Source organism: Trichomycterus rosablanca, chromosome 5 (genome assembly GCF_030014385.1).
Source record: "Trichomycterus rosablanca isolate fTriRos1 chromosome 5, fTriRos1.hap1, whole genome shotgun sequence".
Lineage (NCBI taxonomy): Eukaryota > Metazoa > Chordata > Actinopteri > Siluriformes > Trichomycteridae > Trichomycterus > Trichomycterus rosablanca.
Genome location: NC_085992.1, coordinates 36,936,791 through 36,953,071, shown reverse-complemented (window position 1 = coordinate 36,953,071; position 16,281 = coordinate 36,936,791). Strand labels below are relative to the sequence as shown.

At 39.9% G+C, this 16,281-nt stretch overlaps 1 protein-coding gene across 4 annotated transcripts in view; it reads left to right on the top strand.

Annotated features, from left to right (window-relative positions):
* Window positions 1-13,945, top strand: part of mocos (molybdenum cofactor sulfurase) — a 29,024-nt gene extending 15,079 nt beyond the window's left edge. Inside the window, exons 9-15 of one of the 4 annotated variants that reach the window (XR_010012468.1) lie at window positions 3,450-3,612; window positions 4,480-4,564; window positions 8,990-9,114; window positions 9,880-9,976; window positions 10,409-10,550; window positions 10,722-10,822; window positions 13,600-13,945. Coding sequence is in view for 2 of the 4 variants with exons in the window: in XM_062996100.1 (XP_062852170.1) it covers window positions 3,450-3,612; window positions 4,480-4,564; window positions 8,990-9,114; window positions 9,880-9,976; window positions 10,409-10,550; window positions 10,718-10,822; window positions 13,123-13,233 (828 nt within the window). In the remaining 2 variants the exon portion in view is untranslated. Of the gene's footprint in view, window positions 1-3,449; window positions 3,613-4,479; window positions 4,565-8,989; window positions 9,115-9,879; window positions 9,977-10,408; window positions 10,551-10,717; window positions 10,823-13,122; window positions 13,304-13,599 lie in introns of those variants that run through there. The other 3 variants (XR_010012467.1, XM_062996101.1, XM_062996100.1) reach the window with 3 other exon arrangements.
* Window positions 13,946-16,281: the final 2,336 nt, after the last annotated feature.

Below are 16,281 nucleotides of genomic sequence, written 5' to 3'. Positions count from 1 at the left end.
CCGGTCTGTGGGGGTCAGAATTCTTGCTGGTTGGTAGGGGATCAAATACTTATTTCCCTTAATGAAATACAAATTAATTTATAACTTTTATTTAATGTTTTTTTTCTGGATTTTTTGTTGATATTCTGTCTCTCTCTGTTAAAATAAACCTTCCATAAAAAGTCCTGTTCAAGTCTTTGTAAGGGGGTAAACAAAATCAGCAGGGGATCAAATACTTATTTCCCCCACTGTACACTATATGGCCAAAACTATGTGGACACACCTCCTTATTACTGAGTTCATGTGTTTTAGCCACACCTATATCTAAAATATATGTAAGTAAAATAAATGATATACTTCCAGTTTTGGAAGGTGTAATCAATTATATCAAGGGAATTATATACTTCCAACTTTGCAGGAACAGTTTAGGGAAGGCCCTTTCCTGATCAAACATTACTGTGCCCCTGAGCACAAAGTGAGGTATATAAAGATGTGGACAAAAGCTTGGTTTAAAGAAACTCCAGTAGCCTGCACACAGGTCTGATCTTAACACCACTAAACAGCTTTGAAATAAACTAGAACATCAATAAAGGCTACATCAGCGCAGCCATACAAATGCTCTTCTTACTGAATGGGCAAACATTCCCACAGACATAGTTCACAGACAAGTATTGCAAGATGCCTTCTCAGAGGAGTGGCTGTTTTTATAACTGAAAGATCACATTGAGGTCACTCTATTTTAATATCATTTGAATTTAAAATTGGTTGTCCAAAAAGCTTGTAGTCAGCTTTTCAAATTCTTTTGGTCATATAGTGTAACTCTATGGTACTGTATTATATATGCTAATGATAATCCTTATATGCTGCTTATTGTGTGGGCATACACTGATTAGCCATAACATTAAAACCACCTTGTTTCTACACTCACTGTCCATTTTATCAGCTTAACTTATCATATAGGAGCACTTTGAAGTTCTACAATTACTGACTGTAGTCCATCTGTTTCTCTACATATCTTTTTAGCCTGTTTTCACCCTGTTCTTCAATGGCCAGGACCCCTTCAGGACCACCACATACAGTGTATCACAAAAGTGAGTACACCCCTCACATTTCTGCAGATATTTAAGTATATCTTTTCATGGGACAACACTGACAAAATGACACTTTGACACAATGAAAAGTAGTCTGTGTGCAGCTTATATAACAGTGTAAATTTATTCTTCCCTCAAAATAACTCAATATACAGCCATTAATGTCTAAACCACCGGCAACAAAAGTGAGTACACCCCTAAGAGACTACACCCCTAAATGTCCAAATTGAGCACTGCTTGTCATTTTCCCTCCAAAATGTCATGTGACTCGTTAGTGTTACTAGGTCTCAGGTGTGCATAGGGAGCAGGTGTGTTCAATTTAGTAGTACAGCTCTCACACTCTCTCATACTGGTCACTGAAAGTTCCAACATGGCACCTCATGGCAAAGAACTCTCTGAGGATCTTAAAAGACGAATTGTTGCGCTACATGAAGATGGCCAAGGCTACAAGAAGATTGCCAACACCCTGAAACTGAGCTGCAGCACAGTGGCCAAGATCATCCAGCGTTTTAAAAGAGCAGGATCCACTCAGAACAGACCTCGCGTTGGTCGTCCAAAGAAGCTGAGTGCACGTGCTCAGCGTCACATCCAACTGCTGTCTTTGAAAGATAGGCGCAGGAGTGCTGTCAGCATTGCTGCAAAGATTGAAAAGGTGGGGGGTCAGCCTGTCAGTGCTCAGACCATACGCCGCACACTACATCAAATTGATCTACATGGCTGTCACCCCAGAAGGAAGCCTCTTCTGAAGTCTCTACACAAGAAAGCCCGCAAACAGTTTGCTGAAGACATGTCAACAAAGTACATGGATTACTGGAACCATGTCCTATGGTCTGATGAGACCAAGATTAATTTGTTTGGTTCAGATGGTCTCAAGCATGTGTGGCGGCAATCAGTTGAGGAGTACAAAGATAAGTGTGTCATGCCTACAGTCAAGCATGGTGGTGGGAATGCCATGGTCTGGGGCTGCATGAGTGCAGCAGGTGTTGGGGAGTTACATTTCATTGAGGGACACATGAACTCCAATATGTACTGTGAATACTGAAGCAGAGCATGATCCCCTCCCTCCGGAAACTGGGTCGCAGGGCAGTGTTCCAGCATGATAATGACCCCAAACACACCTCTAAGACGACCACTGCTTTATTGAAGAGGCTGAGGGTAAAGGTGATGGACTGGCCAAGCATGTCTCCAGACCTAAACCCAATAGAACATCTTTGGGGCATCCTCAAGCGGAAGGTGGAGGAGCGCAAAGTCTCGAATATCCGCCAGCTCTGTGATGTCATCATGGAGGAGTGGAAAAGCATTCCAGTGGCAACCTGTGAAGCTCTGGTAAACTCCATGCCCAGGAGAGTTAAGGCAGTTCTGGGAAATAATGGTGGCCACACAAAATATTGACACTTCAGGAACTTTCACTAAGGGGTGTACTCACTTTTGTTGCTGGTGGTTTAGACATTAATGGCTGTATATTGAGTTATTTTGAGGGAAGAATAAATTTACACTGTTATATAAGCTGCACACAGACTACTTTTCATTGTGTCAAAGTGTCATTTTGTCAGTGTTGTCCCATGAAAAGATATACTTAAATATCTGCAGAAATGTGAGGGGTGTACTCACTTTTGTGATACACTGTAGCAGGTATTGTTTGGGTGGTGGATCATTCTCAGCCCTGCAGTTACAATGACATGGTGGTGGTGTGTTAGTGTGTGTTGTGCTGGTATGAGTGGATCAGAAACAGCAGCGCTGTTTTTTAATACCGTGTCCACTCACTGTTCACTCTATTAGACACTCCTACCTAGTTGGTCCACCTTGTAGATGTAAAGTCAGAGACGATAGCTTATATATTGCTGCTGTTTGAGTTGGTCATCTTATAGACCTTCATCAGTGATTGCAGGACGCTGCCCACAGGGTATTGTTGGCTGGATATTTTTGGTTGGTGGACTATTCTCAGTCCAGCAGTGACAGTGAGGTGTTTAAAAACTCCATAAGCACTGCTGTGTCTTATCCAGCACAACACACACTAACACACCACCATGTCAGTGTCACTACAGTGTTGAGAATGATCCACCACCCAAATAATACCTACTCTGTAGTGGTCCTGGGAGAGTCCTGACCATTGAAGAACAGCATGAAAGGGGGCTAACAAAGCATGCAGAGAAACAGATGGACTACAGTCAGTAGTTGTAGAACTACAAAGTGCTTCTATATGGTAAGTGGAGCTGATAAAATGGACAGTGAGTGTAGAAACAAGGAGGTGGTTTTAATGTTATGGCTGATCGGTGTATGTAATGATTTTGATATTTTGGTAATACAAATATAATGTTGTACCTTTTGATTTTAGTTTTATGTTATGTTTATAGTTTCTCATTTTGTTGTTCTCTACAGGTGACAGAATGGCCTTTGGGACCACAGGGGCTGCTTTATGATCGCATGTGGATGGTAGTAAATGAGAATGGAGTGTGTCTGAGTCAGAAACAAGAGCCAAAACTATGTCTCATCCATCCTCACATCTGCCTAAACTCCAACACTCTGCGCCTTCACGCCTCAGGTCAGAAATGTCATACTTTTAATTTTCAACAATAATAACACCTTCAGAAAACCATTAGGCATGGCTATTGAAGGGACAAGAATACACGTTTTTAAACAAGTCATTTTTTCTAGTAAATTAAATATTCACAGTTATTATGAGGTGTAAATTACTGACTTAGCAGATACAACCAGTCCGGCTTTTTTAAATCTATTGTGAATCTGCTCAAAATTCATTTAGCATTGCAGGAGTTTGGGGGGCTCCAGGAGCTGTTTAACAGATATCATTAGTTTTGTTTAATATTTACGGCTTTTCTAAAGTTCTAAAAAACACCATAAAATAATCTGCACTTTTTATTATTTAATTATTTGCTGCAGTATAGTGTTTTCTTGGAGTTTCTTCACACACACAAAAGACTTTACCAAGGTCCAAAAAGTGGGAAAGTAGATAATGTTCAAATCATTAACTAAGTACACATTGTAATAAAATGTTCTTAGCTATAATTCTTTACCAGAAACAAAAAAATAAATACAAGTCTGAGCACTCTGGTGGGTTCTATTACACTAGTCCATTACCTCTGAGGTCTGCATTTGTATCTCAACGGGCTGTTGGCCGGCCAGGCATCTACACAGACATGATTGGCTTTGTCCGAGGATAGGGGATGGCTAAAGCCCTGTGATGGATTGGCATCCTGTCCAGGGTATTTCCAACCCTGTCCACTATATAGAGGGTGATGAAAATAAATGAAATGTAATTACATGAAATGAAAAAAAATGACATTTTTGTCTCTGTCTGTATTGGTTATATGCTTTATTCTAAGCACTAGTAAATAAATTGTGATCGGAGCTATTGTATTGACTCTAATACATGACTTTATTACATTTTAAGGTATGGATCCTATAACTGTTTCACTGGAGGTCAGTAATGAAAGCCCTGGACTTAGAACATGTCAAAGCAAGGTTTGTGGTGACAGGTAAGTTACAACATGTGCTTCCGTAAATTGTTTTTGGGACCTTTTACAGTGTGCAACAAAAGAGTTTTAGAGAACTGCACTTTTGACTGAAACTTCCACTATAACTTCCGTGTTTATAAAACTAATTTGAATATTTTATAAAATGAAATAAAAAATAACAGTCTGTGATTTGTTAATTCTCTTAAACCTTTATTTTACTGACAAAGGAAAGAATTCTGATGACCAACTTGAATGTTTAATGATACAAATACATTTTGATGAAGTTTCTGATAAAGTTGGGACAGGGGCAAAATATGTGTGAAAAGTTTATAACATATTGAAGTTACACTGTTCAAAGCCAGAGACCTTGTTAAAAGTGTGCAGTTTTTGAGTCCTCAGATAGCATTACATGAAAAACTGTAATGCTACTTTGAAAAACACATACAGTGGGGTCAAAAAGTATTTAGTCAGCCACTGATTGTGCAGGTTCTCCTACTTAGAAAGATGAGAGAGGTCTGTAATTTTCATCATAGGTACACTTCAACTATGAGAGACAAAATGAGGAAAAAAAATCCAGGAAATCACATTGTAGGATTTTTAAAGAATTTATTTGTAAATTATGGTGGAAAATAAGTATTTGGTCAATAACAAACAAGCAAGATTTCTGGCTCTCACAGACCTGTAACTTATTTTTTAAGAAGCTCTTCTGTCCTCCACTCGTTACCTGTATTAATGGCACCTGTTTGACCTCGTTATCTGTATAAAAGACACCTGTCCACAGCCTCAAACAGTCAGACTCCAAACTCAACCATGGCCAAGACCAAAGAGCTGTCGAAGGACACCAGGAAGAAAATTGTAGACCTGCACCAGGCTGGGAAGAGTGAATCTACAATAGGCAAGCAGGTTGGTGTGAATAAATCAACTGTGGGAGCAATTGTAAGAAAATGGAAGACATACAAGACCATTGATAATCTCAAGGTCAAGATCTCATCCCGTGGGGTCAAAATGATCATGAGAACGGTGAGCAAAAATCCCAGAACTACACGGAGGGACCTGATGAATGACCTGCAGAGAGCTGGGACCAAAGTAACAAAGGCTACCATCAGTATACACACTACGCCGAGAGGGACTCAAATCCTGCAGTGCCAGGCGTGTCCCCCTGCTTAAGCCAGTACATGTCCAGGCCCGTCTAAAGTTTGCCAGAGAGCATATGGATGAACCAGAAGAGGATTGGGAGAATATCATGTGGTCAGATGAAACCAAAATGGAACTTTTTGGTAAAAACTCAACTCGTCGTGTTTGGAGGAAGAAGAATGCTGAGTTGCATCCCAAGAACACCATACCTACTGTGAAGCATGGGGGTGGAAACATCATGCTTTGGGGCTGTTTTTCTGCAAAGGGGACAGGACGACTGATCCGTGTTAAGGGAAGAATGAACGGGGCCATGTATCGTGAGATTTTAAGCCAAAACCTCCTTCCATCAGTGAGAGCATTGAAGATGGAACGTGGCTGGGTCTTCCAGCATGACAATGATCCCAAACACACCGCTCGGGCAACGAAGGAGTGGCTCCGTAAAAAGCATTTCAAGGTCCTGGAGTGGCCTAGCCAGTCTCCAGACCTCAACCCCATAGAAAATTTGTGCAGTCCGTGTTGCCCAGCGACAGCCCCAAAACATCACTGCTCTAGAGGAGATCTGCATGGAGGAATGGGCCAAAATACCAGCTACAGTGTGTGCAAACCTGGTGAAGACTTACAGGAAACGTTTGACCTCTGTCATTGCCAACAAAGGTTATGTTACAAAGTATTGAGTTGAACTTTTGTTATTGACCAAATACTTATTTTCCACCATAATTTACAAATAAATTCTTTAAAAATCCTACAATGTGATTTCCTGGATTTTTGTCTCTCATAGTTGAAGTGTACCTATGATGAAAATTACAGACCTCTCTCATCTTTCTAAGTAGGAGAACCTGCACAATCAGTGGCTGACTAAATACTTTTTGGCCCCACTGTAATAAGAACAACTTGAAAGAAAACAATACATCATTGCCATGCACAAAGACCACCAAGTTTTCTGGGCATGAGCTCATTTTAGATGGACCAAAATTCAGTGCAAATATGGGTTGTCATCAGATGAGTCAGGTAAAACTCTTGTTGAGTGCCAAAACCTAAATGGACCATCCAGATTATCAGCAAAAGATGCAAAATTCAACATCTTTCAGAGTATAGGGGTGTATTAGCGCCCACTGCATGGGTGACTTGGATATGTGTAAAGGTATAACTTATGTGGAGATGTACAGTGTATCACAAAAGTGAGTACACCCCTCACATTTCTGCAGATATTTAAGTATATCTTTTCATGGGACAACACTGACAAAATGACACTTTGACACAATGAAAAGTAGTCTGTGTGCAGCTTATATAACAGTGTAAATTTATTCTTCCCTCAAAATAACTCAATATACAGCCATTAATGTCTAAACCACCGGCAACAAAAGTGAGTACACCCCTTAGTGAAAGTTCCTGAAGTGTCAATATTTTGTGTGGCCACCATTATTTCCCAGAACTGCCTTAACTCTCCTGGGCATGGAGTTTACCAGAGCTTCACAGGTTGCCACTGGAATGCTTTTCCACTCCTCCATGACGACATCACGGAGCTGGCGGATATTCGAGACTTTGCGCTCCTCCACCTTCCGCTTGAGGATGCCCCAAAGATGTTCTATTGGGTTTAGGTCTGGAGACATGCTTGGCCAGTCCATCACCTTTACCCTCAGCCTCTTCAATAAAGCAGTGGTCGTCTTAGAGGTGTGTTTGGGGTCATTATCATGCTGGAACACTGCCCTGCGACCCAGTTTCCGGAGGGAGGGGATCATGCTCTGCTTCAGTATTTCACAGTACATATTGGAGTTCATGTGTCCCTCAATGAAATGTAACTCCCCAACACCTGCTGCACTCATGCAGCCCCAGACCATGGCATTCCCACCACCATGCTTGACTGTAGGCATGACACACTTATCTTTGTACTCCTCAACTGATTGCCGCCACACATGCTTGAGACCATCTGAACCAAACAAATTAATCTTGGTCTCATCAGACCATAGGACATGGTTCCAGTAATCCATGTCCTTTGTTGACATGTCTTCAGCAAACTGTTTGCGGGCTTTCTTGTGTAGAGACTTCAGAAGAGGCTTCCTTCTGGGGTGACAGCCATGCAGACCAATTTGATGTAGTGTGCGGCGTATGGTCTGAGCACTGACAGGCTGACCCCCCACCTTTTCAATCTCTGCAGCAATGCTGACAGCACTCCTGCGCCTATCTTTCAAAGACAGCAGTTGGATGTGACGCTGAGCACGTGCACTCAGCTTCTTTGGACGACCAACGCGAGGTCTGTTCTGAGTGGACCCTGCTCTTTTAAAACGCTGGATGATCTTGGCCACTGTGCTGCAGCTCAGTTTCAGGGTGTTGGCAATCTTCTTGTAGCCTTGGCCATCTTCATGTAGCGCAACAATTCGTCTTTTAAGATCCTCAGAGAGTTCTTTGCCATGAGGTGCCATGTTGGAACTTTCAGTGACCAGTATGAGAGAGGGTGAGAGCTGTACTACTAAATTAAACACACCTGCTCCCTATGCACACCTGAGACCTAGTAACACTAACAAATCACATGACATTTTGAAGGGAAAATGACAAGCAGTGCTCAATTTGGACATTTAGGGGTGTAGTCTCTTAGGGGTGTACTCACTTTTGTTGCCGGTGGTTTAGACATTAATGGCTGTATATTGAGTTATTTTGAGGGAAGAATAAATTTACACTGTTATATAAGCTGCACACAGACTACTTTTCATTGTGTCAAAGTGTCATTTTGTCAGTGTTGTCCCATGAAAATATATACTTAAATATCTGCAGAAATGTGAGGGGTGTACTCACTTTTGTGATACACTGTATATTAGGATTTTAGAGAGACAGTTGCTGGAATTTTCCAGGATGTCCATGGTTATTTAAGGCAATGGAAGTCCTCGTTTTGCATGCACAAAGTGCCTGTGCTTCACTGTGCTTTATCTGTCAGATCTAAAAATATAAACACTACATGAGGATAAGAATTAGACAAGAGTGACCACAGATTATTGAGCAAGTCTTTTAACAAGAATGTGTAAACAAGTCCACCTGCAGAATTGTAGCAAATAATGTCCTTAGTTTGCAAATAGTTGAAATGAGATTAGAATATAGAATAGAAAAGGTGATGTAGCCCTATGATAAACATGCCTCTGTCCCAATTTTTAACTGCATTGCAAGCATCAATTTGTACATTTTACATGCCTACTTTATATCCTTATTTATGTCCCTATACTTAGGTAGACCTTATATAAATAAAAATAATATAAATAAATAAAACTGATATAATTTCTGATGTCATTAAATAAACAATAAATGACTCTTTTCTTGTTTCAGAGTACAGACTGTTGACTGTGGGGAGAAGGCGTCATCCTGGCTGTCTGTGTTTTTTGGAAAGCCTTGTCGTCTAATTAGACAGAGTCCCAGTTTCAGCCGTAAAATGAAAATGGTTTCAAAAGGAGGTACAATCCTTAACAAAGCACATAGTATTAACATTTTTATAATCAGGATGCTGCCTGTATTCTCTGTTGACCTTTCCAAACTATTTCATGTATCACATTTTAATATTAATCTAACCCTTTTCCTAATTAATTAAAATGTAAATGCAGTACTTAAAATGCAGTATGTTTCTGATAGCACAAATGGGTGTTTTACATTTTAAACTTGATTTGTCAAGCTTCTTAATTTGGCTTTTGCTGTGGGCCTGTCACACAGATTGATGTGAAATCGTTTCTGTACAGATATGATGATCAATTTAGATATAACTGACTGATTTGACTGATTTAATATACATTCAAGCTACATTCTTAGAGACCTCTTGTGTAACCAGTTGGAATATCCTGTTGAGGATGGTGGGTCCAATTCGATGAACAAAAGGCAGGAGGTCACTAGTCCTTTACAGAACAGACAGACACACAAACCAGAGCTCCCGGAGGAAACCCATGTGGACACAGGGAGAACATGCAGAATCCACTTATAAAAAGACCCTGGTTACCCGGGCAAGAAATCGAACACAGGCCCTTTTTGCTGTGAGGCGCCTGCGCTACCCAATGCACCACTGTGTTCCACCCTGGTTTAATGATGACTCATTTAAATGTGAAACTGTGTTGTAGATTGCACTGGTAAATTTATAATTTGAACAGTTTAGTGTTCAAGCAGTCAGGTGAGAATTAATGTACAATATAAATATGACTGTATGTCTAAATGTATCGTCTTGTGTCTTGCAGGATCCTCCTCATCTGCACTCTCTCTGGTGAATGAGGCTCAGTTTCTGTTGATTAACAGTGCTAGTGTGAAGTTTCTGCTTGACCACATCAACAGCAGGTAATGACTGCTACATAAATACCACAGATACATGCCTGTAACTACACTAAGAATGGGTTAAAATATAGTCAAATATAGTTTAAGCATTTAAGCATTAAGCAATGTATTAAATGTGCATTTTGGAAATATTTCCTTTTTTTTTTCCTTTTTTTTTCTTCTTATGAATACAGTGAAGACCAAAAATCTACTTCACTAGTAAAATGCTTTTATTTAGCATCTTATCAAATGTAATACAGTTCTTTTTTTTATTATAAATTAAATAATCAGCATAACAACTAAAAAGTTCAGTCTTTGAAAAATGGACAGAACTGCTACCTATTTGATTAGGTCATATTTATAAAAGTATGTGCTTTAATGTAAAGGATATAAAGAAGACTTGTACTTGTGAACAGTACCTTACATTAGTTTTCTTTACAATGTGGTTTGTTACAGACAGGGCAGCTCAGATAACAGCACATCTTTCGACATGCTACAACTCATTCATCGTTTCCGGGCCAACCTTGTTATCTCTGGTTCTGAGCCCTTCGAAGAGGACAACTGGTCTAATGTGAACATTGGAGACACACGCTTTCAGGTTAGCTTCAAGCTAACTGACAATATGGTCAGACACATTAAAAAGTAGTGTATGCATGAAGATTTTGAAGGAGGTCGGTTACGACTGTAAATGAAGTATCTGGAGTAAACTGTACATTTAAATACTATACACTAATAGAATATTGTTTATGCACTAATTTGTTAAAGGCAGCAGGCAGGTGTGGTCGTTGCCAGATGATTGGTGTAGATCAGACCTCCGGCACTAAGACCAAGGAACCTCTCAGATCTCTGTCTGAATGCCGAAATGGCAAGGTCAGTATAATCTCAATGCATTAATAAATGTCAAGTCCTAAACTTGCTTCTCAAGTACATTGATCAATGGATAGGTGCTGTTAGTGATATGTGTTAAACACCTAAAATCACAATATACCGACAGTCAAACATGACAGTGGTAGTGTGATGATGAGGGGTGCTTGCTGCATCAGGATCTGAATGGTTTGCTGTTATGGATTATGCTAGTTATTATACTAATTATATTATATTAATTATATCAGACAATTGTTATGGAAAAGGTTATAATCTGGAGCAGGTCAGTAATCCAACACACAGAAGCAAATGCACATCTGAATGGCATTTAAAATTTAAAGTTTGAGTTTTCACAGTTGAAACTGGGTGTTAAATAACTTCCCCTCAGTTGATACGCTTTTATTATAATTGTATTTTCAAGCAAATTCAAGAAAATGTTTCAGCGTGGATCCAAAAGCTGCACAGACACAGACAGGTTTAAATGATATACAGTGTATCACAAAAGTGAGTACACCCCTCACATTTCCGCAGATATTTAAGTATATCTTTTCATGGGACAACACTGACAAAATGACACTTTGACACAATGAAAAGTAGTCTGTGTGCAGCTTATATAACAGTGTAAATTTATTCTTCCCTCAAAATAACTCAATATACAGCCATTAATGTCTAAACCACCGGCAACAAAAGTGAGTACACCCCTAAGAGACTACACCCCTAAATGTCCAAATTGAGCACTGCTTGTCATTTTCCCTCCAAAATGTCATGTGACTCGTTAGTGTTACTAGGTCTCAGGTGTGCATAGGGAGCAGGTGTGTTCAATTTAGTAGTACAGCTCTCACACTCTCTCATACTGGTCACTGAAAGTTCCAACATGGCACTTCATGGCAAAGAACTCTCTGAGGATCTTAAAAGACGAATTGTTGCGCTACATGAAGATGGCCAAGGCTACAAGAAGATTGCCAACACCCTGAAACTGAGCTGCAGCACAGTGGCCAAGATCATCCAGCGTTTTAAAAGAGCAGGGTCCACTCAGAACAGACCTCGCGTTGGTCGTCCAAAGAAGCTGAGTGCACGTGCTCAGCGTCACATCCAACTGCTGTCTTTGAAAGATAGGCGCAGGAGTGCTGTCAGCATTGCTGCAGAGATTGAAAAGGTGGGGGGTCAGCCTGTCAGTGCTCAGACCATACGCCGCACACTACATCAAATTGGTCTGCATGGCTGTCACCCCAGAAGGAAGCCTCTTCTGAAGTCTCTACACAAGAAAGCCCGCAAACAGTTTGCTGAAGACATGTCAACAAAGGACATGGATTACTGGAACCATGTCCTATGGTCTGATGAGACCAAGATTAATTTGTTTGGTTCAGATGGTCTCAAGCATGTGTGGTGGCAATCAGGTGAGGAGTACAAAGATAAGTGTGTCATGCCTACAGTCAAGCATGGTGGTGGGAATGCCATGGTCTGGGGCTGCATGAGTGCAGCAGGTGTTGGGGAGTTACATTTCATTGAGGGACACATGAACTCCAATATGTACTGTGAAATAATGAAGCAGAGCATGATCCCCTCCCTCCGGAAACTGGGTCGCAGGGCAGTGTTCCAGCATGATAATGACCCCAAACACACCTCTAAGACGACCACTGCTTTATTGAAGAGGCTGAGGGTAAAGGTGATGGACTGGCCAAGCATGTCTCCAGACCTAAACCCAATAGAACATCTTTGGGGCATCCTCAAGCGGAAGGTGGAGGAGCGCAAAGTCTCGAATATCCGCCAGCTCTGTGATGTCATCATGGAGGAGTGGAAAAGCATTCCAGTGGCAACCTGTGAAGCTCTGGTAAACTCCATGCCCAGGAGAGTTAAGGCAGTTCTGGGAAATAATGGTGGCCACACAAAATATTGACACTTCAGGAACTTTCACTAAGGGGTGTACTCACTTTTGTTGCCGGTGGTTTAGACATTAATGGCTGTATATTGAGTTATTTTGAGGGAAGAATAAATTTACATGTTATATAAGCTGCACACAGACTACTTTTCATTGTGTCAAAGTGTCATTTTGTCAGTGTTGTCCCATGAAAAGATATACTTAAATATCTGCAGAAATGTGAGGGGTGTACTCACTTTTGTGATACACTGTATGTGTATACAAACTTAGGGGCTTGCAAACTTTTGCACTTAATTGTAGTATTGGTGTATCTGTATGCATATTTGTATCATTATTTATATAGGTTTGCATTTATTTTAATTATTTTAAGATTTAAATAGCTTACTTTTTAAAATGATTCACTTTTTCTAAATAATTTTTTTTACAGATTACATTTGGAGTGTACTTGCGTCACCTGTTACAGGGATTGTGCAGTTCATATCCTAACTTATCTGTTGGGTCCTGTGTGCATTTTGCAGATGATAAAACCAACAACTGAATTCATGTTGGTTTTATTTATGTCTGGAAAGTCTGATGTTTAATGTCCATTAAATCCAATGAACCATGTAGAGGGGCCTAATATGTGTTCTGATTTTATTGTGTGTATTTTAAATCTAAAAAAAGGGTGAACATTGGCATAAATCAAGACTTGATACACACTTTAGTATGTTACATTTAAAAAAAAAATTTTAATCTTTTTTTAGAAAAGATAGGATGTGAAACAACAGACACAGTGTACATCATATGTCGCAATTAATACTAATTAATTAATTGAAATTATTCGAAATTAATTGAAATTTGAATTACACATGTTTAAATTAACTTTACTATGATGAAGTGTGAACTAATATGTGTTTTCTGACAGTATTGATGTGACATCCAGTGGAGGGTTAAAGAAGTATCACATACCACCACCATTTGATGTACATTATTAGATATTAATATATATTACTATAATGTGTATTTAAAAAAACAGCAGAAAATAAAATGATCTCATTCAGTCTTAACTGAATAGTGGTGCCATGCAGTGTGCTCATTTTAATCTACCACATATTTTCCACCACTCAAGCCTACAACAGAGGCCTTTTACTGCAGTGATTTAACTTTATCTGTGAGGGTGTGAAGTGTTGCAAATCCAGCACAATCATTTTAGTGCGTTTTTCAAAGACAATAATTAGGCACGCCTCTGACTCTCCAACACCCAAAGAAAAAGTCATTAACTCGCCAATGAATTCATTGTACTTAGTACATTATGCAAATGTCCGGTGCATTTTAATGAGTTATTTGTGCTGCTGTTTTTGTCAGAAGTGTGCTGATAGCATTAGTGTAATTTGAATGAAGCAGTAAACATCTTACCTAACATCTGTTCAAACAAAAGCAAGACATACTGCTTGAGGGAAAATCTGCTTATGGTCTGCAATGCACAATTTAGTTTAGAATACTGGCATTTGCAATGCACAAGCATAAATCAGAATTATTATACATCTAGGTGCCAGACTATCAGATGCTGGAGAAAACGACATTGCTCATAAATCGTGCTTAAGTTTCTGTGAAGTAATTTTCTGTAAATATTATGGGCTTTTCAGGATTGTTTTCTGGACTTACTTGTGTTAATGCAACAGATGGAGAGGATCATTAATTTTTATTTTGTATCTGTTTTTTTTGCATATAACTAACCAACAAAATATATAAGCATGTAAGTGCTCTTCAGGGTAAATGGTGGATCAGAAGATAAAGACAGGAATTAACACTGACTAGTGAAAAGGATACAATTATGTCTATTAGATGAAACTGTGAAGAATTTTAATGGGGCTGAGACTACACAGAATTTAAATATATAACATAGAAACTGTAGATTATAAGAAACAGGTACACAGAGCAGCACAAAGCAAATATTCTCTGTTACAGCCTACAGTTATAGTTGAATGTATTACTGCATGTCATTCTATAGTGCAATTACAAACTATGCCCCTAAGCTTATTTTGTTCACATAAATGTAACCATGTGAATATTTATCTATTAAGGGGTTTTTATTTTGAATTTTCCTAATAAAGATTTTAATAAATAGTGATAGCCAGTGATAGCTCACTAGCTTGACTGATAATCTGAGATTCTGAGGACATCCCCCCTCCTTCTACACAACCATTAGAGCTCTGTCAGTCCTCTTTTGTCATGCAAATACTTGCAGATAACACACCTCAACCAACCCCCAACTAACTATGATTCTCTTGCCAGCCTTTACAGTCAATCAAAGATTTGTGCTACAGTTTTCAAATAGTTTCATATATAGTGTATATATATATATATATATATATATATATATACAGTATATACAGTATATATATTTATACACACACATATATAAATGTACATATATATATATATATATACATATACAGTGTATCACAAAAGTGAGTACACCCCTCACATTTCTGCAGATATTTAAGTATATCTTTTCATGGGACAACACTGACAAAATGACACTTTGACACAATGAAAAGTAGTCTGTGTGCAGCTTATATAACAGTGTAAATTTATTCTTCCCTCAAAATAACTCAATATACAGCCATTAATGTCTAAACCACCGGCAACAAAAGTGAGTACACCCCTTAGTGAAAGTTCCTGAAGTGTCAATATTTTGTGTGGCCACCATTATTTCCCAGAACTGCCTTAACTCTCCTGGGCATGGAGTTTACCAGAGCTTCACAGGTTGCCACTGGAATGCTTTTCCACTCCTCCATGACGACATCACGGAGCTGGCGGATATTCGAGACTTTGCGCTCCTCCACCTTCCGCTTGAGGATGCCCCAAAGATGTTCTATTGGGTTTAGGTCTGGAGACATGCTTGGCCAGTCCATCACCTTTACCCTCAGCCTCTTCAATAAAGCAGTGGTCGTCTTAGAGGTGTGTTTGGGGTCATTATCATGCTGGAACACTGCCCTGCGACCCAGTTTCCGGAGGGAGGGGATCATGCTCTGCTTCAGTATTTCACAGTACATATTGGAGTTCATGTGTCCCTCAATGAAATGTAACTCCCCAACACCTGCTGCACTCATGCAGCCCCAGACCATGGCATTCCCACCACCATGCTTGACTGTAGGCATGACACACTTATCTTTGTACTCCTCACCTGATTGCCGCCACACATGCTTGAGACCATCTGAACCAAACAAATTAATCTTGGTCTCATCAGACCATAGGACATGGTTCCAGTAATCCATGTCCTTTGTTGACATGTCTTCAGTAAACTGTTTGCGGGCTTTCTTGTGTAGAGACTTCAGAAGAGGCTTCCTTCTGGGGTGACAGCCATGCAGACCAATTTGATGTAGTGTGCGGCGTATGGTCTGAGCACTGACAGGCTGACCCCCCACCTTTTCAATCTCTGCAGCAATGCTGACAGCACTCCTGCGCCTATCTTTCAAAGACAGCAGTTGGATGTGACGCTGAGCACGTGCACTCAGCTTCTTTGGACGACCAACGCGAGGTCTGTTCTGAGTGGACCCTGCTCTTTTAAAACGCTGGATGATCTTGGCCACTGTGCTGCAGC